Source organism: Echeneis naucrates, chromosome 8, assembly GCF_900963305.1.
Source record: "Echeneis naucrates chromosome 8, fEcheNa1.1, whole genome shotgun sequence".
Taxonomy (NCBI): domain Eukaryota; kingdom Metazoa; phylum Chordata; class Actinopteri; order Carangiformes; family Echeneidae; genus Echeneis; species Echeneis naucrates.
This window is the reverse complement of record NC_042518.1, coordinates 7,588,355-7,615,595: the sequence shown is the minus strand read 5'-3', so window position 1 is coordinate 7,615,595 and position 27,241 is coordinate 7,588,355. Positions and strand designations below refer to the sequence as shown.

The 27,241-nt window shown below is 39.9% G+C and overlaps 2 protein-coding genes across 4 annotated transcripts in view; one reads left to right on the top strand and one right to left on the bottom strand.

Moving 5' to 3' along the window:
• Nucleotides 1–20,823, top strand: part of cyth3b (cytohesin 3b) — a 30,224-nt gene extending 9,401 nt beyond the window's left edge. The window contains exons 1-13 of one of the 3 annotated variants that reach the window (XM_029507955.1): nt 2,698–2,897; nt 7,835–7,917; nt 8,409–8,473; nt 9,265–9,331; nt 9,465–9,583; nt 10,014–10,094; nt 10,216–10,328; nt 11,404–11,552; nt 12,010–12,121; nt 14,787–14,863; nt 16,016–16,087; nt 16,221–16,375; nt 18,441–20,823. In XM_029507955.1, coding sequence (XP_029363815.1) covers nt 2,855–2,897; nt 7,835–7,917; nt 8,409–8,473; nt 9,265–9,331; nt 9,465–9,583; nt 10,014–10,094; nt 10,216–10,328; nt 11,404–11,552; nt 12,010–12,121; nt 14,787–14,863; nt 16,016–16,087; nt 16,221–16,375; nt 18,441–18,513 — 1,209 coding nt within the window. In that variant the 5' untranslated portion in view covers nt 2,698–2,854 and the 3' untranslated portion in view covers nt 18,514–20,823. Of the gene's footprint in view, nt 1–2,697; nt 2,898–7,834; nt 7,918–8,408; nt 8,474–9,264; nt 9,332–9,464; nt 9,584–10,013; nt 10,095–10,215; nt 10,329–11,403; nt 11,553–12,009; nt 12,122–14,786; nt 14,864–16,015; nt 16,088–16,220; nt 16,376–18,368; nt 18,412–18,440 lie in introns of those variants that run through there. The other 2 variants (XM_029507957.1, XM_029507956.1) reach the window with 2 other exon arrangements.
• Nucleotides 20,824–23,335: 2,512 nt separating this feature from the next.
• Nucleotides 23,336–26,826, bottom strand: cacng5b (calcium channel, voltage-dependent, gamma subunit 5b). Its single transcript, XM_029509077.1, has 5 exons — nt 26,628–26,826; nt 25,309–25,395; nt 24,541–24,681; nt 24,304–24,449; nt 23,336–23,634 (listed from the first exon to the last, which is right to left on the bottom strand). The coding sequence occupies exons 1-5, from the start codon at nt 26,821–26,823 to the stop codon at nt 23,374–23,376; spliced, it is 831 nt and encodes a 276-aa protein (XP_029364937.1). The 5' UTR covers nt 26,824–26,826; the 3' UTR covers nt 23,336–23,373.
• Nucleotides 26,827–27,241: the final 415 nt, after the last annotated feature.

Here is a 27,241-nt window from a genome sequence, read left to right as displayed (position 1 = left end):
TTTGGGAAAACTACACTGATGACATTCATAATCCATGCAAATTGTATATATTATAGTAGTATATAGCATATGTTATACAGTACTATAAATATAAATGTACTAGATTTCCAGGTTTGGCTGTTTGTCCCTTTTTCACTGTGAGCACACCATATGGATTTAGGACACGCCATACGAGAATGTTCACAACAACAATACCAATTCTTGGATATTGAGATCATGCTATCTTAGAAATTTTCTTTGCTTAAAATTAGGCAATTAAATAGCTAAAGATTGAAGACTTAAGAATGCCATTGTCATGTCAATTCAAACTGTTGAGCTATTTAAATTTAATTAAAACTACATTGAAATTGTGGATGAAAATAATATTAATCCTAAGTAGCAGAAATGTGTTACTGAGATTTATCTTGTAGCCCCAAAGGTGAGTCCTGACTGATTCCAGATTGGGAACCAGGTTTTATTGTGATTTTCTCAGCGTCACTATCCACGTTCAGGCTTCTAAGATGATTTTCATTGGGGTGTAAACTCCTCTTTCCAGCAAGCAGGTTGTCTATCCAGTGATTCTGAGCATGCAGGGAAAAGTAACGTTGTGTGGAGACAGCTGTTAATAGTATTGTCGCCATCTCAGCAGATATGAGTGTATGCCCAGCAATATCAAGGTTTACTTTGGCCCCCACACATGCAGAGTTCTTTCAACTTTTGAGTGGGTGTTATTGTGTAACAGTTGAATCCTCGGTCAATGAAGAAAGGTCTTGTCTAGACATTGTTAGATTATAACAGAACATTATATGCATGACTGAGAGACAAAACAGCTTCTCCATCACTGCCATCCTACAGATCACGTGGTTGAAATGGCAAGCTGTCAAGATCACTGTCTTCCTTTCAAATTTCATTGTTCTCTGTTTGGAAAAAGCAAATGGCGGAGCAGGAGAGAGACAAGTGTGGTAAGATAAGAAAAGGTCTCAGTTTCTGGTGACAACAGATGGCAGGCAGACAGATGGTCTGATCTTTCATAATTTGGACGAAATCAGTTGCAGAGAAACTTTTGTTTAGAGGGAGTAATCTAGCGTTTTGTTGTTGTTGTTTGTATGGGAAATGACACGTAAAATAAGATCAACAAACATAATAAAAGACCATCTCTGTTCACAGCCATGTTTGTAACTGAGACAAAAACAAGGGCCCCTGCTGCTAAACCACTCAACTGATTTGTCAGTTGAAATATGACAAATGATGGCCCAAAAATAAATCAATCTGAGGCAAATCCAAAGGGAGGAGGAAATGTTTTGAGAGCGAAACACAACTTGTTCATGAATGACTAGTAGGTTCTATGAAGAGACTGTCTTGCTTCAATGGACTGTGTTGTCGAGGCTTTGAGGCTTTGAAGATTGTTTGATGTAAATTCAGATTTTCTGTGTAATTTTTATGAAGGCATTGTGCAAACAAGTGGCTGCAGCAGACATGGGAAGTGTCAGTAGTTTCTTTGAGGTGAGCAAAAAGTTGAAGGGTAATTTATTTGCATTCTAGAGACTTTTCTGGTACACTAGCTGATTAAAATACAAACAGGAAATTTTCTAATATTTCAGCAGAGTTATCCGGATTCGGGTTGTGCATACTAATGACAACATGGTTTCCTCATCATATGTTACTACTAAGGAGAACTAGTTTTGGAGCAGCAGGAGGAAACGTCTTGGATGGATTTCAGTGAAAATCACAACTGTTAACCTCACGATGAGACTACCGGTAAAATCATTAGCACAGACTGATAATCCATCCAGTAAAAGCTGAGATATCTGAATCTGTGCTAATGATTTTACCGGTAGTCTCATCGTGAGGTTCACAGTTGTGATTTTCACTGAAATGCATCCTTGTGTGTGGAACGGAGATTTGATATCTAATAATGAAATGAATCAATTTTTTCATTGACAGTGGAGCAAATGAGTGTGTAATGGCAGATTAAACGAGCATGCAAGAATGTCTTTTTGGAATTGGCATGACTTTGCATTATTAACAATTGTTTTCAGGTAGTTGGTGATGGACATAAAGACGTAAATCTAATGTTTGCAATGCGAGGAGGAAACAGGATCGTGCCTTTTTCTTTTTTTTTTTTTTTTTTTTTTTTTTTTTTTTTTTTTTTTTTGAGAAGTGATTGAAGGGAAGTGGACATAAAGCTTCATGAACTAAAGTGGCTGCAACTCCAGCCTCATAAAAGTTGTAGCTGATGCTCTTAAGGTGAGTGGACTGTTTTTTTTTTTTTTTTTTTTTAAATGAGTGCACTCTGCTACACCATCAGTGCCTCTGATCTAATGTGTTTTGCAGACCAAAACCCCATCCTGACTGGCTTTGTGCTGAGAAAATGGGCCTTTTGATAGTTAGATTCCTTAATTAGGAAAGTTAATATTGAGCTGTTCTCCAGGTGAGATTTGGAAAGGAGTTGATGTCTTTAGGTAAGGGGGAGTAGAAGCAGAGGAGTGTAATTGTTTAAAAGAAAGTGCAGAGAAATTGACAAGAGGTAAAGAGACCAGATGCCATGCATAGAGAGCCGGTTGAACCAGGCTGGGTGGTTGCCTTAGGAGGAATGTGGGTTATTTTCATACCTCTGCTGTCATCTGTCAAGAGGTGGGAATTGTTCAAGCGCGTGTGCTTGCTTTGTTTACGTATTGCTATGTTGCGTTTGCAAGCTTTAGCGCTGTGAGTAGGAGTAATGCTGTGGGGAAACCAATAACTACACACCTACCAACCACAATTGCACCTTACATGAAACTGGCGGCTCAAATCAGTGTGCCTGTGAAGCTCTTACAGTACACAGCTACAGCACCGACACTTACAGTACCGAGAGGACCCAGACGCTGCTGGTGGCATGTCAGTCATCATGGGAATTCGGGAGAGGAAAAGGAAATGTGGTATGTATTTATTCAGGAAATGGGGTCTATTCTGTGAGCGGATCAAGCTAGATCAGATGTTGCTGTTTTTATTTTTGCCGTCAGTGCATCATAAGGTCATATGGACAGACTTTATACACTAAGGGGAATTTAAATGGAGTCCTAAAGGGGTTTATTTGTTAGGTTGTCAGTGACTCACTTAGGTGCCTTCTTGCATCATTCTTAACTCAGCTGGGTTGCACATACTTGCAGCAGCCTCACCGCAATGTAGTGTTGGCTGTGTTGTGAACTTACATAAGTGCTCCCTAATTACCCCTGTGTACTGTAATGTCCTCAACCTGTTTATGCGGTTGCTATTGTTACAGGAAGACCAGCCCTGCAGTCCTAAGAACAGCAGACATCCCGCTCCATTGTCCCACTGCAAGTCTGGTGGAAGTCAGGATGTTTCGCTCGCTTTGTTCTGTTGAAAGAATTTTTTCAGCCCATAGTTAAATACATTTCTCTGTTATTCAGTAGGTGTAGATGTTGAAGAGCGCATGCTCGTGATTGTTGCGGGTTTTAGCCACAAATCTGCCAGAGATAACATTAAAGATGGACATTTATCATCCTCAATTGCTGCAAAGAAGCCTGCTAATTTTTTTGTTTGCCTTGAAAACTGCAGCTGTTGCCATGGATGTGACAGTAATCACCAATTATTTCTTTATTTTTTTGTCCAAAAGGTATCAAAATACTGTTGATTCATTGAAGCCATCAGCATATTTTTCAGTAAAATTTGCCATCTGAAAATTTGGTAAACGGCAGTTAGTTTGTTTACAGTGGGGATTGTCGTTACGGCTGAGTGCACAATGTGTCTTTGATTTTAGACAACACTCCTAATTTGAGGTAGTGAGTACTTAGTACATCAGTATCTCATGTTGCCATTTTAGAAAACATTACCCAATATAAAAAGGAAGGAAATCAATATGCCCATCTCCTTTGCTGCCTTTGGCGCCTAGGATACTGGAAAGACGGGACTTTAAGGGCTTTTAATCATCTAACTTTGAGATCTGCCAATAAAGGCCACTCAGTCTCATGAATGAGATCCTAATCTGTCCTTCACGCATAAGACAGCGATCTGGCCCTGTGTCAGGTCTTTCCGCCCAGCCTGCACTAGCTTGAAGTAGAAACAGGAGACAGATGCATTATTCAAAACCTGAGCAGTTTCCAGCTATCAGATGGCAGCAACTCTAAACTTAAGCTCTAATTATTGTTAAGAAATATTAAACATTTGTTGGTGTCAGTAGCAGTGATGACCCACATGTAGATACATAAAACTTTATCAAATGACTTTATCTATCTTTATCTTACCCTTTTTTTTGCAGTGACCCAAAAAGTTATCACAGGCTCCAACAAAGTTCATTGAAATTCTTTAAGTGCACCAGTTGCATTAATAATTAGATTGGATTTTGTGCACCCTGTGGCTGTCATTTATAACGGAGTCATGAGACTTTACAGCTCATTATCGTGAGTCATGCTGACCGTCTGACCCGTGCTAGAAAGTAAGTTGTTTCCCTACGCAAAAGCATGATACATTGACAGAAGTTGTTTACTGTAATAACTTTTGGGAAGGTTCAAGGTGGCTGTTCCAAAATCTTTGCAGTCACATAAGCACCAACCATGGCAACAAATACACTGCATTTAATGGCTTTGTTTCACAATAAAAGCCACCTTTTGGCTAATTTGGTTTTCGTGTTCCTGGTCACTGCAGATGGTGACGAGCCAGCTTGTGACTGTTCTCGGGGAGTAGATAGCTAAAATTCAGAGATGAGATTTGATATTTTAAAAGGCATAAACTCTGTGACCTCTTTGGAAAAAGTCTGGACTGTGTGTCTCCGAGAAAAGTCCATGCATACTTGCATACCAATGGGGGAAAGGCTGTTATGTTATGTATTGATTAAAACTCTGAAGTCATCATATGAAAGGGCCGAGTGATTTTTGCATTGTTAATTTATCTGGCTGTGCCCTGGGTCGAGCTTTGAGTGATTGTATATTACCCTGTATAGATTATTTTCTCTATGTTAATGCACATAAGCACATACTCACTGGTTCTTAGATATTCATGCATAATTCATCAGATGACCAGTCTCTGCAATAAGGTAGTAGTTGCCCTCACAATGATATCAGATTTCCACACTGCTACAAAACATACACAAGGGGCGGAATTGTTACCCAAAACAGATTCCGTCTGCACAGACAATTTGTCCCTTTCTTCAGTCCAGCGGAGCTGTTTCAGCCAGAGTAGGAGGGATGGAGGAGTGTTTTGTGCATTACAGACGTAGGTTGCCTGCAGGGTCTCTTTGCTCCACAATTACTGTTTTATGAGGCTGCTTAACTGAAGCCAAGAAAAGAGCAACAGATGCAGAGAGTGTGATGACATTTGCTGGAATCTTTTCAATTCATCACTCTTGAGACTACTCCTTTCTTTGCATTGTGCCATTGAGAGCATCCTTTCTTGTCATTGATGTCTTTTAAAGATTTTTTTTAAATTCTTTATTTATTCACTTCAGTTTCACAGACTTATTGCCAAGGGTCCATCATGACAAACTTACAATACTGAGTAAAAACAGCAAGTCCTGTTCGAAAAAACAAGTTTTTGCATGATTGTTTTTAATAAAATTGGATGAAGGAGTTGACAAGTGCCATGCAGGAGACATGCTCCTTAACCACTGAGGAACCATAGCTTCAGTTGAGTGCAGCCCCATGAAGGTCATGAATCAAAGACCCCATTTAATTGCTCTGTCTTGATCATCAGCCAATATAATGTTCATTATACTAATGACATGGATCACTTTTTACCAATAGTCATGCAGTCATATTTTTTATCATTTGATAAATATAACAACGTTTCAGTCTTATATTTAAGAGAAAACTCATCCATGCTTTTTTTTTTCCCCTTCCACCTTAACTACTATAATTCCCTGTACGCATTCGGAAATCAATCCACCGCCCACAACGCTGCACTTCATCTCCTAACTCAGGAGATGTTTGTGTGTTTTATATTAACTGGCGTCATCGCTTGGTTAATTGCACTGCAGACGGTCCTGCCTTTCGTATATATTTCATATATACTTCCTTCAGTCTCTTCTCCAATCCTTCTTTGGTTCAGTCCTGAAGACATTTGTTGTTCATTTTTGTCTCACAGTTTAAAAAATGGCCATCTACACCCATCTGAATCGCTGCTCTCTTGACTGGCTGCTCATCTGTGATAACACGAGCTCTGTACCCCCAGAACATAATAACCTAATGGTCCATGCTGCTTCTGTCACTTTGTCTTACAGAGCAAGACTGGGGAGAGGGATTGATTCAGAGTGTGAGAGCGAGATGCAGCCGCTAGATAAAGAGGAGAGGAAATAACTTTAGCTCTGTTTCCTTTATTTACAGTTATAGGAAGGAGAGAAAAAAATGTCAGAATTGCAAAGCTGCTTAGCGGTATGATTCAGTGGGAGATTTGAATTTGCTCTCACCCCCACTTCAAGCACTGGGGTGGAGGCGGACAAAAGGAGAGATAGTGGGGGATGCATGTGTGTGAGAACGACAGTGTAGGAGAAGCACAATCTGGTATAGCTCCATGTGAAAATGACCTACTTCCTGTCAGCTCGCTCTCAAATGGATTGCTGTTTTCTGATGTGTGGAGGAGAGAGGGGGAGGCCCTCTGAGGGGTCTGGTGGGGGGGGGCAGCTTGACGTGGCACGGGTAAATGGTGTATAAGTAGGTGGCTCTGGGGATCCTCTCTGTAGAGTAAAATAAATATGTTGTGTAAAGTGCAAATTCAGTATGTATACAGTGTATACACCAGCAGTGTGTACTCACCTGTGCATACAGTACTCATGCAGTAAAACATGTATGTTGTGTGATGTGCCACTCTCTCTCTTTGCAATGTTAATTACCCCAAATAAGGACTTGACAAGAGTTGAGTATCAGAAAGCCAATATTTGAGGGGGTGGCCTTTGCCAGATGTTCAGTGGCCTCTCTGGGTGTGTGTTTGTATGTCAAACAGTCAGGATGTTGCTTATAGAAGCCATCTGCTTTTAAAAAAAGGGAAGTTTTTGTGATAAATATGAGAAAATTCTGCCAGGATATATATATATGCATATATGCATACACTCAGTGGCCACTAAACTAGGGGACTCCTGCAAAATCTAATGCAATCAAATAGGTTCTTCCATAAAAACTGTAGGGTATTAACTCAATTACATCCTTCGGCATTGAGCTCATAGTCATAAATTAGTCCAGTACGACAATGAAATAAATACGGCCACAATAATAAATACATTAGTAATAAACAGTTTTCTGTATGCATTTTGCAGAGATATGGCAGAGCTAATTGTACACTACTCTTTCAGCACCAAACACCTAGAGTCCAGCTGGTGAACATTTAGCCAGATGTTTCCTATAACGGGGGCCAAAACCAGAGAAAAGAGAGAATGAATATTGGACAGTTGATCCCCAAGCTGTGCAATTTTAGTCTAAATTTCAGTATTTTCTACTTTTGCCAGATGTTTTTTTTTCCCTGACAGCCATTCATCTTTAAGCACTAAAGGTCAACTATACTCTCCTCAGTGGTGTATAAACCTCTTTATTTAACATTAAATCTGATACTGACGGGTGATTAATGAAAGGCCACAAATCCAACTGTACTCTCAGGCCTCCTGATTTTATTATCATTTTTTTTTTGTTATGTACTTATTTAATCCCAGATTTCCAAATGAAATGAAACTTCATTAATTTAGGTCATGAATAATATCTTTGGGATGGATTCATTGAACAGGTATGCACTGTCAAGCTTAATCCCTTTGACTCTGACTGGCTGGTTGGAAGGTGAATCAATTTAATCCATCCTCGCAATCCTCCCCCTCTTTCTCTCGCTCTCTCTCTCTCACTCATGCGCTTTGAATTTTCCTCTTCTCTGTATTTTCCAGTACCTGAGGACCTGTCTTTAGAGGAAAGAGATGAGCTGTCAAATATCCGACGCAGGAAAAAAGAACTTCTGGATGATATTGAAGTGAGTAACAGCCCATCAATGATATTTTATTTCTTCCAGCAGCAAGTTATGGTAAAGTGATCTGGCCAGTATTATGAGTTTGGTCTGATTTAGTTATTTTGGGAAATCGACAAATCAGTAAAAACAAGTTATTAAATATGGAGTTTTTTATGTGAATTCTGATCTGAAATATCCAAATCACCCGTCATGCCTCAGTCAGCTGTTAAAGGCAGAAATGCCCAGTAAAGATGATTCAACTGACTTCAAAGACTGTGCTGTATTGACATAATCCTCACTGGCCAGACCTATATAATACATATTAAATGTTATGTAGCCATCAAATTAGACATTATTTACTTCATTCCTCAGAGCTGAAGTTTGATTCATGTTGTCCGACTTTGTCTGTCTGTTTTTATGATCAGTCATAAAACACAAACTCTGGCATAAAGAATAAGTGAATAAATTAGTCATTTAGCTGTTTTTTTTATTTATTTATTTTTTTTTGCATGCAGCGGCTGAAGTTTGAGATTGCAGAGGTGATGACTGAGATCGAGCAGCTAACCTGTGTTGGGGAGAGGTGAGTATCTTTTGGTATCCCTCCCTCTTGTCCCTTTTTTGTCCATAACAGAAAAGTCAAAAATTTTCATATTGACAAGTAATGATTAAATTTTTTTTTGTTTACTCACAGTTCAGTGCAGGTGTAATTTGATCTTTATTTTTCCTCTTCAGATATTTACTTGCTTCTGCCTTGAGCCTCACACCTGTCATTGTGTGTGTAGGTTTGTGTGTGTGATAATTCCCTTTTGTTTGAGGAGTGCAGTGGTACAGTCCCTTGAGTAAGCATTAGCCAAACAGTCAGTCTGTGTTCAGCGCTGTCATTCGATTGGTTGATGAGGTGGAGTGAGGCCTGCGTGTCGAGCTGTGTGTGTGTGTGTGTGTGTGTGTGTGTGTGTGTGTGTGTGTGTGTGTGTGTGTGTGTGTGTGTGTGTGTGTGTGTGTGTGTGTGTGTGTCAGGTGCAGCTGGCGAAGGGGCTTGGGCTATTCTAGGCACATAGGAAGCATAGGGAGCATTCGCAGACACACAAAGCTGGAGATTTCTCTATGGGTTACTTACAAAATGAGTTTTAAGTAAGAGGAATATTAAAATGAAAAAAATGAAATATTCCAATGAGTGGCAGCAGGGTTGGTTGTAGCGATGCGGCATGCAGTGTAATTCCAATGTACACTCATCACGGTGTAATAAATAAACAAAGTCCTGCCACATCCTGGATGACACAATCACACACTGATCTACTTCATAAAAACAACCTGAAAACAGTACCACACCCTAAACCGTCATGTGATGGATTTTTTTTCCCTTCTCTGCAGCAAAACCACACAAAGAAACAAACAGATTGCCATGGGGAGGAAGAAGTTCAACATGGACCCTAAAAAGGTCAGGACTGAAGTAGTGCCTTTTTAATGCTTCCATTAGTTTCCTTGAATGAGAATTTTAAATATCACCAGGGTGACTATCAAAACAGAAACAGGTAACTAAAGTGTGAATGTGTACCCTTTTTTTTTAATAGGGGATCCAGTTTCTTCTGGAGAATGATCTTCTCCAGAACACCCCAGAGGACATTGCACAGTTCCTCTACAAAGGTGAAGGGCTCAACAAAACCGTCATTGGGGACTACTTAGGAGAACGGTGAGCTCTCCTCTTTTCCCTCTGTTTTCCACCTTACCTTACTTTTTGCTCTTCCCATTTCAATATCAAATCTACAAAGAATGTGCTCAGATGTGGGCATAAAGCCCCAGGAAATTGGTAGTCTGGTTTTACAGAGCAGAGGAGCAATGGGAGACAGGGCCAGTAAAATAACTGAGTTGACATGTGGTTTTTATCAAAGGAAAATCAAATGGGACAGGACTGGTGAAACAGGAGGGATTTCATGATGCCTGGCACGGCCATCACAGTGGCAGTTTGTCAGAAACTTATGCTCTGACATAGCTGCAGGATTTTGTTCGACTTGACCCCTTAAACATGTGAATCAATCACTGCAGTCTGTATCCAGGTGATATAAAGCCGGTGCCTCTTGTCTTTGGTTAAATTTGTGACACGTTTCTCTCCTCTTGTTCAGGGATGACTTTAACATCAAAGTCCTCCAGGCGTTTGTGGAGCTTCATGAGTTTGCAGACCTCAACCTAGTACAAGCCTTAAGGTGAGTTAACAACCAAAAATATCTCTGCACTGTCATTTAGAGTGAATGTGAATATCATATATACATTTGTGTTGTTATTTCACGACAAGTTGTCGTTTGTCTTTCTCTCCTCCTGTTGCAGGCAATTTCTGTGGAGCTTCAGACTTCCTGGTGAAGCCCAGAAGATTGATCGTATGATGGAGGCATTCGCCTCCAGGTACTGCCAATGCAATCCTGGCGTCTTCCAGTCCACAGGTACTATAGAAACACAAACTATGCACACACTGACACAAACACAAACATACACAGGCACCAAAGCAAGTATGTGAGTCAGTCTGAGCCAGACAGCCCAGGACAGATTACACAGGCAAGCCAGACCACCTCAGCCTCAGATCAATGACTGCCTTTTTTCTTCAGACTGATGGACCTGTTAGGGCTGTAAAAATCTTTAGCATGTGTCTGCTGCTCTGGAGGATTTGAACACCGTCTGACTACATGGATATCCACTTACAGAGAACTTGTTTGAGGCTTATTTTCTTCTTCTAAGTTTGAGCTCGACTTGACCATCATTCCATTTTTCACTCTTTGCAGTTTGCTTACCGACCACACTGTAACCACTATTTGTGTCTCTAGTAGTGGTGACAGTGAAATTGATGACCAGTAAATAGAGGTTATTGCAGTCTTGGACTGTGTGCTGGATTGGATTGTGGGCTACTCCTGTGTTAACCAAGTGGACCGCTCAGGTCATGAATATTGATGTGGCGTAGTGGAGACACGCCCTGGTTTAGTTATTGGCCATCCCTCAGAACTGGCCCGCTCAGCGCTGTAAATTACAGTGCAGAGGATGTTGAGTAGTGCAGTTAGTTTGTGGAGGGATGAGGTGGAGGATGGCTCCCAAGAGTTATGAAGTGGAGTCACAAGATCAGTGGATCATGGACATATGTGTTTATCCGTGTGGATTCATGACAACAGGAACACTTTGACTTCAATGGACCATGGCTTTGGTATGTGACAAAAGCATCCCGCAAGGTAGAACTTTTTGGTTTTCATTTGACAGCCCTGCCTCAGAAAATGCATTGATCGATTGCTGGCAATTTTAATAAATGGGTTAAATGCCCACAACTTTAGACCCTCCAATTTTTTTTAAGTGCTTTCACATTTTGTATTTCATTTGGATTTAATGAGGTAATCTCATTTTTTTTTTTATCAATTCATAAAACACTAAGAGATCAATAGTTTCACTAATCTTCACGTAAATAGATTCACCCAGATATTGGTCTGTACTGCATTTTATGTTCCCCAGTTACAGTCTTTGTAATTACCTCCACAGACACCTGCTATGTCCTATCATTTGCCATCATTATGCTGAACACCAGCCTGCACAATCCCAATGTCAGAGACAAGCCCCCCGTGGAGCGTTTCATTTCCATGAACAGAGGTATCAATGAGGGGGGAGACCTCCCAGAGGAGCTGCTCAGGGTGAGAGCTTTGACTTTGTCAGTTCGTTATATTTACATATAATCCAGGTTTGAAGCAAAACCCAAAAATAAAACACTGACAGTTAAAAGTGTGAAGTGCAGCTATGATTTTAGCGCACCATTAGGAAACCTATTGGCAAAGAATCTAACTTTACCTCACTGAGACATTGACGCTCAGCAGAATGAGATTTCATGTTGATGCTAATGAGGCACTCAAAGACAGAAATATTCCTGGAGTTGTTGGGGTGTGAATCATCGTCTCTCACTTTCCAACGCCGAAAAAAGAATCTGTCAATTTTGTTTTTAATTCACTGTTAATCTGACGACGGCTTTGGGTCTTGATGACTGGTTTGAGATGAAGTGAAATGAAGTGTGTGTGCTTCTGGAGTTGTGTTAATGTAATCCAATTAATTTTTTTGTTCAACAAATTTTTGCTACTTTCCTTCGTCTTGCTACAGAATCTATATGACAGCATCAAGAGCGAACCATTTAAGATCCCAGAGGATGACGGGAACGACCTGACGCATACATTCTTCAACCCGGACAGAGAGGGCTGGCTGCTTAAATTAGGTTAGTGTATATCTCTGCCCATTCCCCTGCTGAGGGAATGTAAGGAATCCTGGATTGCTTTATTTGGGTGTTCTTGTATTTTTCTCTTTATTCTCAAAGCAGAGCCAGAACTAAATGGCCGGGCGGAGGTAGACAAAGTTGGCTCCTCACGCTCTCTTACACATGGTTCTGTTTCATGGATATCAAATCACTTGGAAACTTAAGGACATCCAGCAAAAGATAAACAGGACTAGATAAATGGTCTGTCAACACATGTTTAAAGCCTAGTGAATACAAGGTACACACATTATCACCACAAACTTTAAAATATGATATCAAATACAATATCTGATTATTAACGGGAAGTGTATCCTGACCAATACTGGATTCTTGTGTCTAAGACAAAAAAAAAATACAAGCATGTTTTAAAATGGTCCTTTTTTTTTTTTTTTTGAACGAGTTGTGAGTGAGATTACTTTTCTAGTTCCCTAGTTGACAAACGGCAGCTAAGAATTCCTTGACGGCTTCAGGAAATCTGTGAAGATCGAGGGAGACAGTGGTTTTGTTTGTATGCATTGTTTAGACTTCTGGCCCCAGACTTGTGAAAACCATTAGACTAAATTGTAATGCAGCTTGGGAAGTAAACACACACCTTAATAATTTCCTCTCTATGAGGATGGGTGTGTGTGTGTGTGTGTGTGTGTGAGAGAAAGATCTGTAGCACATGCTTTGGCAATGAGGTCGTACAGTTATTGTTCTTGATTCTACTTTTTTGCCACATGTTTCTGTTTATGTACATGTGTTTTTGATTCGGACTTTGGTTTACCGCTCTGCAGTTCACACCACATAAAACACATTTTTTCTGCTGCTCCAGGACTTTGCCCACAGCTTATCACCCTCAATTTAAGTCCTTTTTGGAGGGATTCAACTTCTATCATTTTGGAGTTTAAGGTTGATATATTATTGAGCATAAAACTGTGTAGTACACTGGGTATTGTTTATCAAAGGTTAAAGGGCAAACTCATAGGATGGGATAGTTTTATTGATTTGTTTACACACACACACCTGGCTTTGACCTGTACATTCCTCCAACTCCGTGTAACCTCTCTGTGGTCTCATCCAAGTCCATGAGTACGCATGCAAATAGCTCCATTGAGGCTCACAGACCTAACATGATTACATTTTAGTACGGTTCCTCCCTGGGGCCGTTTCCCGCACCAGTTCTCACTGTAATATTTCTAATTTAAATCTCTAAAAATAAGCCCTGGAGGACGTGAAGGAATAAATTCCTTTTTTTAGCATATCTCTCTCTATGTTGAGCGGAAATTTGGCCATGCTAATTCAATAACCAGAGTCTATTGAAATGTGAGGAAGCTCAGAGCTTTTGTAATTATGTGAAGCGCATATAGGCTGATATGAGGGACCACAAAAACAGGAAGGAAACGCTGCAGTAAAAAATATTGTGACCTTAAGGGATGCTTGTATAGAGAGGAACTACTATGGGTGGTAGGTCAATGCACACACACACACACACACACACACACACACACACACATACATATTTGGTAAATCATCAGGAATTACTTGTGTATGCTTACGTGCACATCTGCATGCTTGTGTTTGCATTTCATTGTGTCTTTGTCATAGCATGCACACACTGTGCACACGTCTCCCAACAGGAGAGCTTCCTCATGTCGACTCTTCACATCTCTGAAGAAAACGGTGTTTCCCTGTTACACAAATCGCTGCAGTCACTGAATAGTGTTTCAAATGAATGTGTTGGACGTTTCAGTTTGCTCTGTCTTTGCTTTTTTTGGATGCAGTTTGCAAAAGTTAACATGTGAGGTGGTGATCTTGCTCTGGGGTTTTGGAGTGTGTGGGTTTTTTGTGATTACATGCAATGTGTTTCTTCAGGGGTGCTTTTGATGCCACATTAGATTCATATCAAGAGCTATTTGCTCCCTTCTCCTGAGCACCAATGAGGTTTTATCCTGTAGCTTTTAAAAATGAATAGGCACAGGCAGTAATAATTTATCAGTTGTATGAGTCATCATTTAACTAAGCTCAAAGTTGGGGGAGATGGTGATGACTTTAATCACATACTCTGTTTGCTTCAGTTTTCTTCGACCTGGCTCAGCGTTTTTTATAAAAGTCAAAGTACGTTTCTCTTCATCACATGTTTTGGTTACATGAGGTGCGGTCCAACAGTAAATTATCTGTCAAAAGGATTCACCAAAACCTCTTCAGGTTTTGAACATATATTCAAAAATAGTTTTATATTTTGTTTATGAATAAATTGAATCCTTAGAAAAGAATCCACAACGCTTCATATGGGAGCAGTTGATATTTTTCTGCAGATTAACCCAGATTAACTTTAACTTCAATTAATTTAAAAGTGGACGAACACTTCATTGATCATTAAGTTTTTATGGACATGACAAGCAGCCTTTCTTATGAAATTACAGCATTCAACTGACAAACAAATGGCTGGAATCAGTAATATAAAATGAATGCATGGTCACCGCACAATATCAGTAGAATTTATACAGGAGTTAGAAAACAAAGAGGATGTGTGTCGGCATCATTAATGAGTGTCACATCCCTGCTCCGTTTCCGAATGGGAGACAGCTAGTCCGTCACTGGGGCCTTTGTGTCACTTCCTTTCTCCTCTTTCGCTTCCTGTCAGGCGGCCGAGTGAAGACCTGGAAGAGAAGATGGTTCATTCTGACAGACAACTGCCTCTACTACTTCGAATATACAACTGTGAGTCTGATACAAAGATGATGTGTGCGTGTGTGTTTTTGTGCGTCTGCAGAGCTAGTCTGGAGTGGCTGCTTGGAGCCACTAAATGAAAGAAAATGTTTCTGCTCATTTTGTTGAGCAACATAATGAAATTATGGAGTAGATCTTAATTTAATTATGGCCTGTGCAGTTTGTCTTTTTTTATTTGCACTTGCAGGAAAAAAAATGCTTGTGCTTCTTGCAAAGATTTTTTAAGAATGATTTTAAATCTAAAATTTGAATGAAAGGGTCACACATTTGTGATTTTATATATACAGTATATATAAATTTTAATGCACAGACTAATGTTAGCAAGGCTTTGACAGTGTTGTGTAAGTGACAACACAAAGTCACTTTTTTTTACTAAAAGTAAAACAGAAGGTTGATAGATAAATAATTTATATAGATAAATAGTTTTGTCTTCAAGGAGGAGATTCTTTTCCTCACCATAGATGTATAACAGACCATTAGGACATATATGCAGACTCACTCAACTTACTATTAGTGCCATGTTTCAGCCTTTATGTATCCTTACATTGACACAAATGGGAGGTTATCACATTGGGCCTGTCTTCTAAAGAAGACCTGGCTCAGCTCCAGATATTATATGGGATGTATTTTTTTTCTAATGACTGTGAGCTTGTGTTTGTCCATCTGTGCCTCCTGCTGGAAAAACAGCATTAACTTTTTGCGTTATTGTGGATTCATTTAAAATCCATGCCTCTGTATCCCTGCTAACTCTTACATCAGCACTGTCCACTCTCTACACTGGTATTATCCCTGAGGATGCTATCATTATGTCCTGACCTCTGGTCTGTCTGCCCCATGGGCACATTATCGTCTCTGCTAAGGGGGGGTGAAACATGTCACAGTGGATTTTATCCTCATCCTCATTTTCCTTTCTTCACCTCTCTTTCTCTAACTCTTCCTCTTATGAGATAGGTTACTTCAGTTCACATCTCATCATACCTGTTCTTCATTTTACCCCTTGTTGCTTCTTCTCTTTCTCTGATTTTGCTATATAGTGTACATTTTTTTCTTACTTGCGTTTTCACTTATGAATCACCCTCCTTGTATTGAGTTGGTTGTTTTTCATCTTCTTGTGTTTCTTTTTGTCTTCCCCGTGTCCTTTAGGACAAGGAGCCTCGTGGGATAATCCCACTGGAGAATCTCAGCATCAGGGAGGTGGAGGAGCCCAGGAAACCTGTGAGTGCTGATTTTATGATCGCATGTCAAGTACATTTCTCCCGTCTGTGTTTACTGCCTGCTCCATAATTACGTTGTGTAATTACCTGACAGCTGCACATCACTGATGACCTGTTTATTTTCCCTTCTCTAGAACTGTTTTGAGCTGTACAACCCCAATCACAAGGGCCAGGTGATCAAAGCCTGTAAAACCGAAGCAGATGGCAGAGTTGTTGAGGGGAACCATGTGGTGTACAGGATATCAGCTCCCACACCGGAGGAGAAGGAAGAGTGGATTAAATCCATCAAGTAAGAATCCCTTCATTATAATGGTTCAGAACTCATCCAGTTCTTTTGCTAAAGCTAGCTCGCTGCTTGCCAAAGTTTCACAGTTACCATACAGACACGTGTGTGATATCAAGCTTTGGTCCCAAATCCAAGAAGAAAATAAATAGCAGGTCCAAAATTTGGAACTATTCCTTGAGCATTATCATTGAAGGCCTGGTGGCCAAAAAATTTTCTTGGATCCTAAAAATCTAGTGAATATTCTAAACAAGTATAAAACAAGTATGCCTCTGATTATGAGACTCAAAACTGGTTTCAGTGATAGTCTGAAATACTTTTTAAGTACAGTAAAACCTCTATCTGTGTAGTCAAACCTTTTTTAGGACTGGTTCGATATTTTGGGCAGATTGATGCCATTCTCATGTCAAGATTCCACTGCTACGTTTGAAGCTTGAGCAAGCGGCCAAAAAACTGAGTGTGGTGTGATAAATGGAAACCACAATGTGCCATTTTTACTTACATTTTTTATGTGACAAACTTTATTTTGCCAGTTAGGGAGTATTGGATGTGCCAAGAGACAGATTTTGTTGCCTTTTGACACATACTGATACGAGTTTTGGACACACGTGACTCTATGATGATGGCGTGACTATGATGTTGGACAGTATATTTGATTTACAGTAAAACAGATTAGAACACACAATAAAAACATGTTTTTCCATCAGATAACATACATATTCTCACAGGAATAATAACCTTGTCAGTGACCTAAAATCTGGATGCTCTGTATTCAGGAGAAGATGGTGCAATGTCCAAGACAGTTGGCTCAGCAGAACCATCCACTTGCATATTGTAACACGGTGCAGTGCCCCTGCCTCCTCCCCCTCTCTGAAAGAGTACTCACTCGGGAAATGATGTGGGATTAGTCACTGCTTATACCACCCCTGGGGTGAGCCAGTAAACCCATCCAGGAGAGGCAGCTCCAAACTGGGCTGAGACATTCACACCCACAGAGGCTAACAAGCCATAGCTTGAGCTTCACCGGAGGGTTCCAAGAGGACTGAGAGTCAGGAGAGATAAAAGGCTTTTTATGGAAATGATGCGCACCCCCCCTCCCCTTTTAAAGGAGATGTGATCTTACAGGAGCTACTTTATCTGCTGATCATGAGGCAGAAACACACAGACCCAGATGATGCTTGACCAATTGGGTCGATTGAGAGAATGTGCTGTTGTCTTTGATTGAAAAACTGAATGCAGTACTTCAGGAGAAGTGGAGTATTTTTGTGTATTCAGTTCCATGGAACGTATTAGTTTAATACATATTTCTAACAACAGAAATCGAAGGGATGTTTTATCGTGTTAGTCATGGCAGCCTTGTCAGGTTTTAATCACTCTACACTAGAGTTTTTTGTTTCATGAAATTGGGTTGTTGAAAATGACAATGAGCAGAATGAAAGCGGGGGATAGTCATCGTATACAGTCTCATTCTTCAGCACGTGCCGTTGTAAAGGGAATCAGAGATATCCGCAGTGGGGGGTTGAGTCTCTTCTTGCTTTGTGCTGGTGCTAACAGGATTTAGCAGCCGTGAAACTGGGCTCCTCAGTGGAGCCCAAACGGCTTCCTGAGTCACTCACTCTCATTGCGCGCTGCCTTCTCAACATTCTGAGAAAAACTGGAGCAAGAGGACACAGAAGCGCCAATAATCTTGAGCGCTATTGTTTGCCCTCCTTCAGACCTATAAACCTGCAGAAGGGGAACGGGAGGCAGGGAGGGAGCGTGATTGTGTGCTTTACTACATATTTGACTGAGTTCTGGAGGAGGGAATCAGCACGAGGTTCCAGCAAACCAGAGTATCAAGAAAAAATTGGTGGTGGTGGTGTGGATCAGGGAGGGGGGGGTGTCCTCTTCAGAAACCATGGAAACCAAACTAGGTCATTGCACAAACTTTTTTTTTTGGGGGGGGGGCTTTAGTTAAGACAAGGCTTCATATAAATGTGCCTACATTTCCATATCAAAGATGTTGGAGACCCTCCTCTCATGTGGCATTATTATTTATTTAATTTTGCTCTTTGATTGGCTTCTTCTCCAGGGCCAGCATTAGCAGAGACCCCTTCTACGACATGTTGGCCACCAGGAAGAGACGCATTGCTAACAAGAAGTGAGAAGGAACAATCACCTCAAACTGCTGCAACCCCCCAACCCCCCCAACCCCCCACCTTCCCAATCTCTCTCTCCTTCAGTTTATAAACACACAAAACACAAACGTCGAAGCTGGTTAACTGCAGAATTGACAGTCACCTTCAAAATAGACTTCAACCTCAAAGACAAACCTCAGTCTCTCCTCTGGACTGCCCAAAAGTCAGAGCACTTTGGGGAGATATCACACTCTACCGAGGGGACAGCAGAGCTCTGGGAAATTCAGATATGTGGATTTGATTCTGACATGGACCAGCACATGAGCAGCCAACCAATCGTTTTGTTTCTCCTCCATCTGACACACTCCCTGCTCCCTTTCTCGTGGACATAACATGTTTCTAGGACTCCCTTAAGCACAACTGCCATGTTTCACGTGCACATGCATGCATGTGGGTCATCATAGACCAATATGTTTGTGTTTGTGTGTGCGTTGGTATGCAGCAGTGTGCATTCTGTCGTTGAACACAGCCTCTGCAGTGTGGATGTAAAAGAAGTGTTCCCTCCACTGTGCTTTATAAAAAAATCATAGTAATTCAAAATCAGAGTTCAGATGTGTGATCAGCTAAATGGGGGCCGAAAGGAAAAGTGTTTGGGAGGAGGTAGTTGATGAATCAGTGCAGTATCACCTCACCTGATCCATGACATCATCTCACTCTGGTGCTGAATACTTCTCTCCAGGTGCCATGCTCAGAGTAACCTCAGAAAACAGCACTGACTGAGATTTAGGTTCCTAACAAAGCATTGCAGTCTTGAGTCAGCTGGGCTGATTTCGTTTGTTTGGGAATTTTAAAATGTGCATACTTTTTAATTTTAGTTTAGTAGTTAAGGTGCTTTTGTCATGGCTTGAGATGAAACTTACTTTTTGAAATTTGAAGTTGTAATCCTTATGATTTTCACCTCGGTTGATTTAGCTGCAATATTTAATATTTTAACACCTGCTGACAAACACAGTATGTGACTTGCATTTTGCCAGTTGAATATTTTAAATGTGAAGCAGCAGTAGGAAATTCAATAGCTCTATAAGTTCAAATGAAACACAATGAAAGTAAAGTGAATTACATTTCCACTCTGATCAAATATCGGAACAATCCCAAACTATAACCAGTCTTACAGTCTTATAATTTGCTGAAATGAGCAAAGAAATTCATATTTGAATTTGTCCGTTCTTTGGGCATCAATAGAAATGGAGGAAATATTTGTAAGTTGATAATACGAGGCAACTGTGCGTCAACAGTGGATAGCAAAAATCTATTGTTTTCTATGAGTCCCCTGTTATTGTGAAGGCATTTCAAATCCACCTCTACCAATCAAAAATTATATTTTGAGAGATAATGAAACAATTCAAATATATTCAATGATTACTGCAGAAGAAATGCCAAATCATAAATAGTATACACTATAAATAATGGATTACATGGAAATCTTAAGGACTATAACTTTAAACAACTTTCATTTCAGATTTTTTTAAGCATCATGGGTAAGTTTTATTGAAGGTTCTGCAATGGCCCCGTAGGGTACCAGTCCGATTAAGCTTTTCTTTTCTCGTCTATGGCCTATATCAGTGAAGGTCGATGTATTGTTGTGATCCTGTTTGCATTTGATTTGTAATCCTAAAGATACTTGCTTGCTTTTGTGTTACTCTTTTAAGAACTATATAATACACGTTATCATTTTGTATTTATTTTCATTTGTGAAATGGTTTCGTATTACCTGTAAATGTTAAACAACGTATGCTTAAGTTATGTATGTATATATAATGTATAGGTTTCTGGTCTCTTTGTTGTAGTATGCACACTCTGTAATATTGCTCGAGCCGACAGGCAGAAATTTGCAACAGCTGAAGTTTGGGGTCTTCTTTACAAAAGCCTTAAACACAATCATAAGTCAATATATAATTGCCTAATCATATAAAAGACATATTGAGAATATTGTTCAATAACTGTGATGATGCTCTTAAAAAGCCATGACTGATGTGTGAGGAAGATGGTTGTATTTATAATAATAATGATGATGATGATTAAGATACCAGTGAAAATGATGTTTGAATTTAATGATGATTCTAGTGAGGTAATATCGGTGATGATGATGATGTCAAAAACTATAAACAACAGTAGTTTTCTATGTGATTGTAAAATAAAATGAAAGCCTTGTGGTCAGGGCAGTATATTATCTTCTACCGCCCTGTGTGGGGTTATAGTTAACTTTTATATTCTCTGTAAAAGCTATTGGTCACGTTGTACATTACGTCTATCTACATAAAGTATACATAAAGCTTACAGCAGATGTATCACGTCTTCATTATTGATGCTGGTCTTGACATATTTGCATCAGTAATTAGCTACCATGAATTTTACAGATTATGTGACGTGCTTTTTAAATACATATCATGTCGACCTTCACCATACAGGCAAAATAGTTTGGTGTGTAATCCTCCTGGGGGAGACCACATGGTAAAAATAACAGCCAAGAAAATAAAAACATCTCAGTCCCTGAGAGAAATCTCACAGGGAGAGAAGACGCTGAGCACAATGAGTGAAGAGAGAGCCCCCTCTATTGGTCGATGATTCACTCATTCATTATCCACACTGATTATCTGCACAAGGTCACAGAGGGGTTGGGGGGCTTTAGTCAATCCTAGCTGGCAGAGCACAACTCCTTCACAGCCTGACATGTATCGACAAACAGTCCTTCACACTGACATTCACACCTCAGGGCAGCTTCAAGGGTTCGAACTTTTCACTGTGAAGCAACAGTGCTAACCACTGCCCCACCACGTCACCCCATGGGAGACATAAGAAGAATTCATATAAGTACACTACACAATATTAAAAAAGCGCCACACTGCTGCTAAAACACAAAGTGCTTACGTTGTTGTTTAGACCAATGCAGGGGAATTGTTAAAAACCCACAGAAGACACTTTAAACTATCATCATCGAATTGCCTTTTATTTTAGGATTGTTGCATTTTCATTATATTAGACTGGTTTTAAGTTGATGCTCCTAAAAAAAAAAACCTGCAACTAAGTTCAAGTAGCGTTCTCCACAGTGTGATAGGTCAAAACTCAAAGCAAGATAACAAAGAGTCGACACTCACTAGTCTCTCTGTCACTTTACACTTTATACCTTTATTCACATCATCTGTTCATTCATTTGTGTTTCGTATTCACAGAACATTTGTAAAATCCTGAAAATGAGAACTGCTATAGCGTTAGTTTACATGAACCTAATTTTCACCCATATTTGAATAACTTAAGAATAAATTTAAGAAAGGGCATGATACTAGTTAAATTTACATGGTGATATTTGTTTTTATTTTTCTGATTATATGAGATGCTTTAAAAGTACTTAATCCATTTGAGGATATAGATTACACAGAGTGCATGTTGACAGAGGCATTTAAGTTTACCACAATTTATTAGAAAAATTGCTTAAGTCACATCTATCAACAGAATTTATTTAATTGTAGGCTACATGTATGTGTTTGAAGTCTTGGTGGAAACAACAGGAAAAGTACAAGTTACAAGATTGTGAATTACACTCACTGTTAAGAGCATCATGATGTTTTTTTATTCAAAGTTTGTAGCTTCAACCAAATGTTTTAACTGTCTTGTGAGCATCAAATGCCATCTTAAAAACACAAATACTACCTCCTAGTGGGTGAATGTAGCATAGCAGTTGTAAAAATCATGTCTAACCTCTACACTGATACACTGGCAGATTTCGAAACTTTTGAAGAGATTCCTCCTTTTAATTTTCCTTTAATTGCATCACACGTCTTTTTGCTGTGGCAGAACAGGGACGAGTTGAAAGGATTTTTTTTTTTGGGTTGATTATTACACAAAATGGCAGATATGAAATTTCAGGGCTGATTACTCTAACTGTTGATTTTAAAAACAAAGCCACCATTGTGATATGCTCTGAGTGAGCATGGCAGTATGTAGCATATATTCTAACTGCTCTATTAATATTTGCAACTCTTTGCACATCCAGGCCAGCTCGGCCACAAAACTATCAAAAGTGGTTTATTCATCCACTGGACAGGATATATTTCATCGAGATCTCCACCAAGTCACACTGTTACTAAAAAAAAAAAAGAAAAAAGTAAAAAAAACTCCATTCACAATTATATTTTAAGTGGCAGCTCTGGTCCGGAGACTTTTTCCACATTATGGGACACAATGATCAGCATAACAATAGTTTAATTTTCCAAAGTGACATGATCCATTGATACTTCCAAAGTTCAGTGCTTGACCAATAAGATAAATTGAGGAATATTGTCAAGAGAAACAGCTACGAGGCACTGGAAGATAAAATTCACAGATAGAACTAAACCAAAATGGAAAAGATTTTTCCCCTTTCAGGTAAAGTTCAAAATAATGTCCTGTATACCTTCTGGGAAACCAATGTTTGGATTTTAACTGCATCTCCTTTTTCTACAACCTTAGACTGTTCCTTCAACTGAACCTTGATGACAGAGGTTCCACCACGAAAAGTCCAAGAAAAATCATTGATCCCTTTTAAGAAAAAAAAAAAAGAAAAGAAAAACAACCAACCAGCTCAGAAGGCTATAAGTCCTTAGGCCACAGAACTGCAGATGTATTTTTCACTGAAAACAAACTCACATTTTGTGTCTAACTTACACTACCAGTCAAACATTTGGACACACTTTCATATTCATTTGAATGGGAAAGCGTGTCCAAACGTTTGACTGGTACTGTACATCTTTTACTGAAAGAAAACTCTCCTCTCCCAGCATTTCGACACTATGTCCTCTTCCGTGACCCTTAACTCACCTTTGGTGACCTCTGGTGTGCTGGCCTTTCTGTTCAACAGGGTGAAGAGGACACTTGATCGTAGTCGGGACGTTTGAGGAGTGCAGGGTAGCTGGTACTCATTTGCAGTGAAGCTTCACTGGAAATGTCTGAGGGACTTCGTCCACGTGACCAAGCCTCTGGGTGGAGGAACTGGCCCGAGTGGTCAGAGCAGTTGCTGAGACGAGGGCGATAGAAGCTGGGGTGGCGAGGCTGGTAGATCTCCTCTGCTGAGTAGCGCTTCATGAACAAGTAGACCGACATGACGCCTGCACTCTGCAGCGAAGAATCAATAAAAGACCAAAGAAATGTAAAAATATATAAGCAAAAGTTAAACTCATTCAAGGATCTTATTGTGCTTAGTCAGCTACTTTGGGTGCACATCACAGTAGATGCAGTTTACAATTCAACACGATCCAACATCACAAATTACAGCTTCCTTCTAAGAGTTCAAAGATAAAAAATAAAAGAAAGATTGAATGATTAAAATCACGCTTTGTTCTATTACTTCCGATTTTAAAGGAGGTCATCGGCCAATTTCCTTGGCGATAATTTCTATATCTTCATGCTGAGTAATGTTGTCTTGCAGTTTCTCTCTCAAGCCCCATGAGGGCAGTGAATACCTGTGACTCTGAATATACTCCAGTCAACATGTCAAAGCAGACTCAATACCGATCATACACTACTGCAAGACTATCAGTAATAAAAATCCAAAATAAATAGCTTTTTTTTATTTACCCATGGAAAAATCTTGATCATATTTCTAATCAAGATGGACTAAAAAAGGCAAGTTATATCACTTGATTTTGAGTGTAATGTTGTCATAGGAAAGAAATGCAAGAAGAAAATAGAACAAGCTTTCTAAAGCCAATTATTAAATCTATTAGTAAATGTTGGTTATGAAATACGTTGAGTGAAACATTGTGTTGATGGTCTGTTGCTCACCTCTGTTAGCAGGAAAGAAATGGCAGCAAAGGCGAAGGACCAGCCATACTTATAGGTAAAATAAGACTCTCTGCTTTTAGTCCTGTTCAGCATTTCATCATTTATACTGGATATATAGAGCACCAGGCCGACCACCAGAGCTAGACCTAAGACACAGACAGAAGATTTAATTAAAAAAAACAAACAAACAATGAAATGAAAGCTGGATGAGATAATTAATGTGGACAACCATTGTACCTGAGAGGATAAAGAAGATTCCAGACACAAAGGCCAGGAAGGTGCGGTGAGGCCGAATATGTCCGATGTTGCTCAGGACAAAACCGATGAACATGAAGAAAAGGCTGACTAGAGGGAATGGAGTGGCTGAGCGGATCATCTCTGAAGAGGAGGACAGAGGGGAAAATTAAATGATTTTAATCCTTCCATCCATAAAGAAACGATATGCAGTGTATTTGTATGTTTAATGTTTGCAAAGAAAATCTAATAAAGTCAAAGCAAGAATACTTTTACCCTAACCACCCTAACCCCAAAATATATAATTACGACACATAACCAGAGAATCCATGGGCAGACACTCCCTGGGTGCAGACAGAGGACCTTTTTAGTATTTAATTAAAATTTTCAGATACGAAGAAATTTTTTATTGATCAATTTTAATTACATGTGTACATTTTTTATTCGTCACGTCAGTTAGAAGTATAGAAGTATTTACACCACATCTGTGAAAGGAGGTGAAAAGGTGGCTCTTGAAATAAAAATGAAATGTGTACTCTTGTTCATCGTTTGTGGATTAATCCTTTAGAGAGGTTTAAGGTTTTGATAGTGAGGTGAATTGTTTGTGAAGAGGCAGTAAGTATTCTGAAGAGGAGCAGGGCAGAGACACAAGTGCCCAGGTGACTCATGATTCTCTGGACACAAACTCATTGGAAAAGGAAAAGATTTTGGATAAAAATATCTGCAGGGGCACTTTGAGTTATCAAGCCTGAAGTTCCTGTTGTTACTTACTGATCACGTTTACCGTGGACTCTGACGTCAACTGGACATTCATGGGCATAATGTACTCGATGGTAAAGCACCGACCGGACTCATCCCCTGATGGAGCCAATCAGAGACAGAGAAAAACATTATATGAGGACCATTTTTTTTTTTTTTCATTTCATTTCAAGCAAAATAGGCTCACAAAAGGGAATGGGTCATTACAGGGCAGCCGGGAGCAAGGGCGAAAAACAACAACAACAAAAAAAAGGCTGGCCGCAGGTCAGTTATATATACTGAGGAGCTGATAAGGGAATTGGGAGCAGATGTGGAGGTTAGATAGTAGTGAAAGGTGGAAACAATGAAAACGACTGCAGAGACGGACATAGTGACTCACGGAGGGGGGAAAAAATATCTAAACATTAGTTACTGTTGACCAACATTAAACAGATCCCAAAGGCAACATTCAGCCAACATTTATCACAATGACACCTTTATTTTTTAATGTTTTAAATGCAGGCTGGTCATTTTCAGCCTGTGTGGGTGCCTGATCAGCCACAACAACAGAAAACATTTTTATGGCTTTTCTTTATGAAGTTTCATTTAATATTTTTATTTTACTTGTACTTTTTGACCAACTCCACCATGTGAATGCAGAATGGTGTCTATTTTTCCCCTTAAAGTTAACGTTCACTGGTGTTTAATGGAAAGTTGGTGTCCTCTGTTTGACGCAGAGACATGCTGGATGTCGTGATGTTTATCCCCGTTATATTTAGGCATCAATCTTTTCTTCAACAGTAAGACTGAGTTACATCACAACCTGCAAACAAAGCTACACAGCTGTTATTATCACTTCAGCATCAGATACACACACATTCAGACACCAGCTGGCTCTGTGACACGGTGACATGACATCTGTCTCTGAGGACTGGTAGGCGCAATTTTCAGTGTGTATGTGAGCAGAATTATATTACAGGATTGATTGCGTTGCAAGAAGGATGAAATACTTTTCCCTCTTTTCCTCTTTTCCTCTCCTTCCCTCTGGCTCTCAGACAGACACACACTGATGGAGTAACTGTGAATGCCTTTCTGTGTGAAAGTGAAATATGACTGATACAGTTATATGTTGGTGTCACATCATTAGCTCCCTGCTGCTGCTGCCGCCACATTTAGATGCTGCAGAGGATAAATTTACTTCTCTGAATAGAATTCTTACACTTTAAAATTTAATGCCACTGTCTGTGCCACAATTCTGACTTTCACATGATTACACACATTATCAAAATGTAGTGCAGACAAATCAATCCTGGAACATTTTAAAACCACACACCCTCAGTTTTGTCACTAACCAGCCAGGAAGCAGACTCTCCAGAGGCCCGAGTGCAGCGAGGTCTTGATGTCGGTGCTCTGGTTCAGAGGGATGATGACGCCCTCCTCCAGGTACAGCCAGTAGTCGGTGCTGACTGCCACTCCGAGCAGCCCCAGGCCGCTGATTGCAAAGACACTGCTCAGCAACGTCAGTGCCTTCCTGCTGCACGCACTCATGGTCACAGCAGGGGGAGCTTCCAGCAATCAAAAATAAAGAAACGTTCTGGGAAGAGCTAGGAGGAGAAAAGTCAAAAAGGTAGAGTTGTCAGAATAATTAGCAGGAAATTGGACATGGAGACTAAAAGCGGAAATAAACATGTAAAGAAGACATTATAAAATGGATAATATGAATATATGAATATTTCTGAAAATGTTTAATCATTTTTCCCCCAGTGTGATTTCAAAACATTCATTCATTCATCTTCTACCACTTATCCGTTTCCAGGTCGCAGGGGGTGCTGGAGCCAATCCCAGCTCACACTGGGCGAGGGCGGGGTCACCCTGGACAGGTCGCCAGTCCATCACAGGGACCAACAACCACGCACACTCACACAATCTGTACACTTAACATTTGATGATCCTTGCAGCTGGCAGC

Bases quoted from the DNA above. Each gene is read 5' to 3' on its own strand.
- cacng5b (XM_029509077.1), bottom strand. From the start codon at position 26,823: ATGAGTGCGTGCAGCAGGAAGGCACTGACGTTGCTGAGCAGTGTCTTT. The intron at 24,682-25,308 runs GTAAGTAACAAC...CCTCCTCTTCAG, and splicing joins GTCCACGGTAAACGTGATCA to AGATGATCCGCTCAGCCACT. The intron at 24,450-24,540 runs GTACAATGGTTG...TCTGTGTCTTAG, and splicing joins AATCTTCTTTATCCTCTCAG to GTCTAGCTCTGGTGGTCGGC.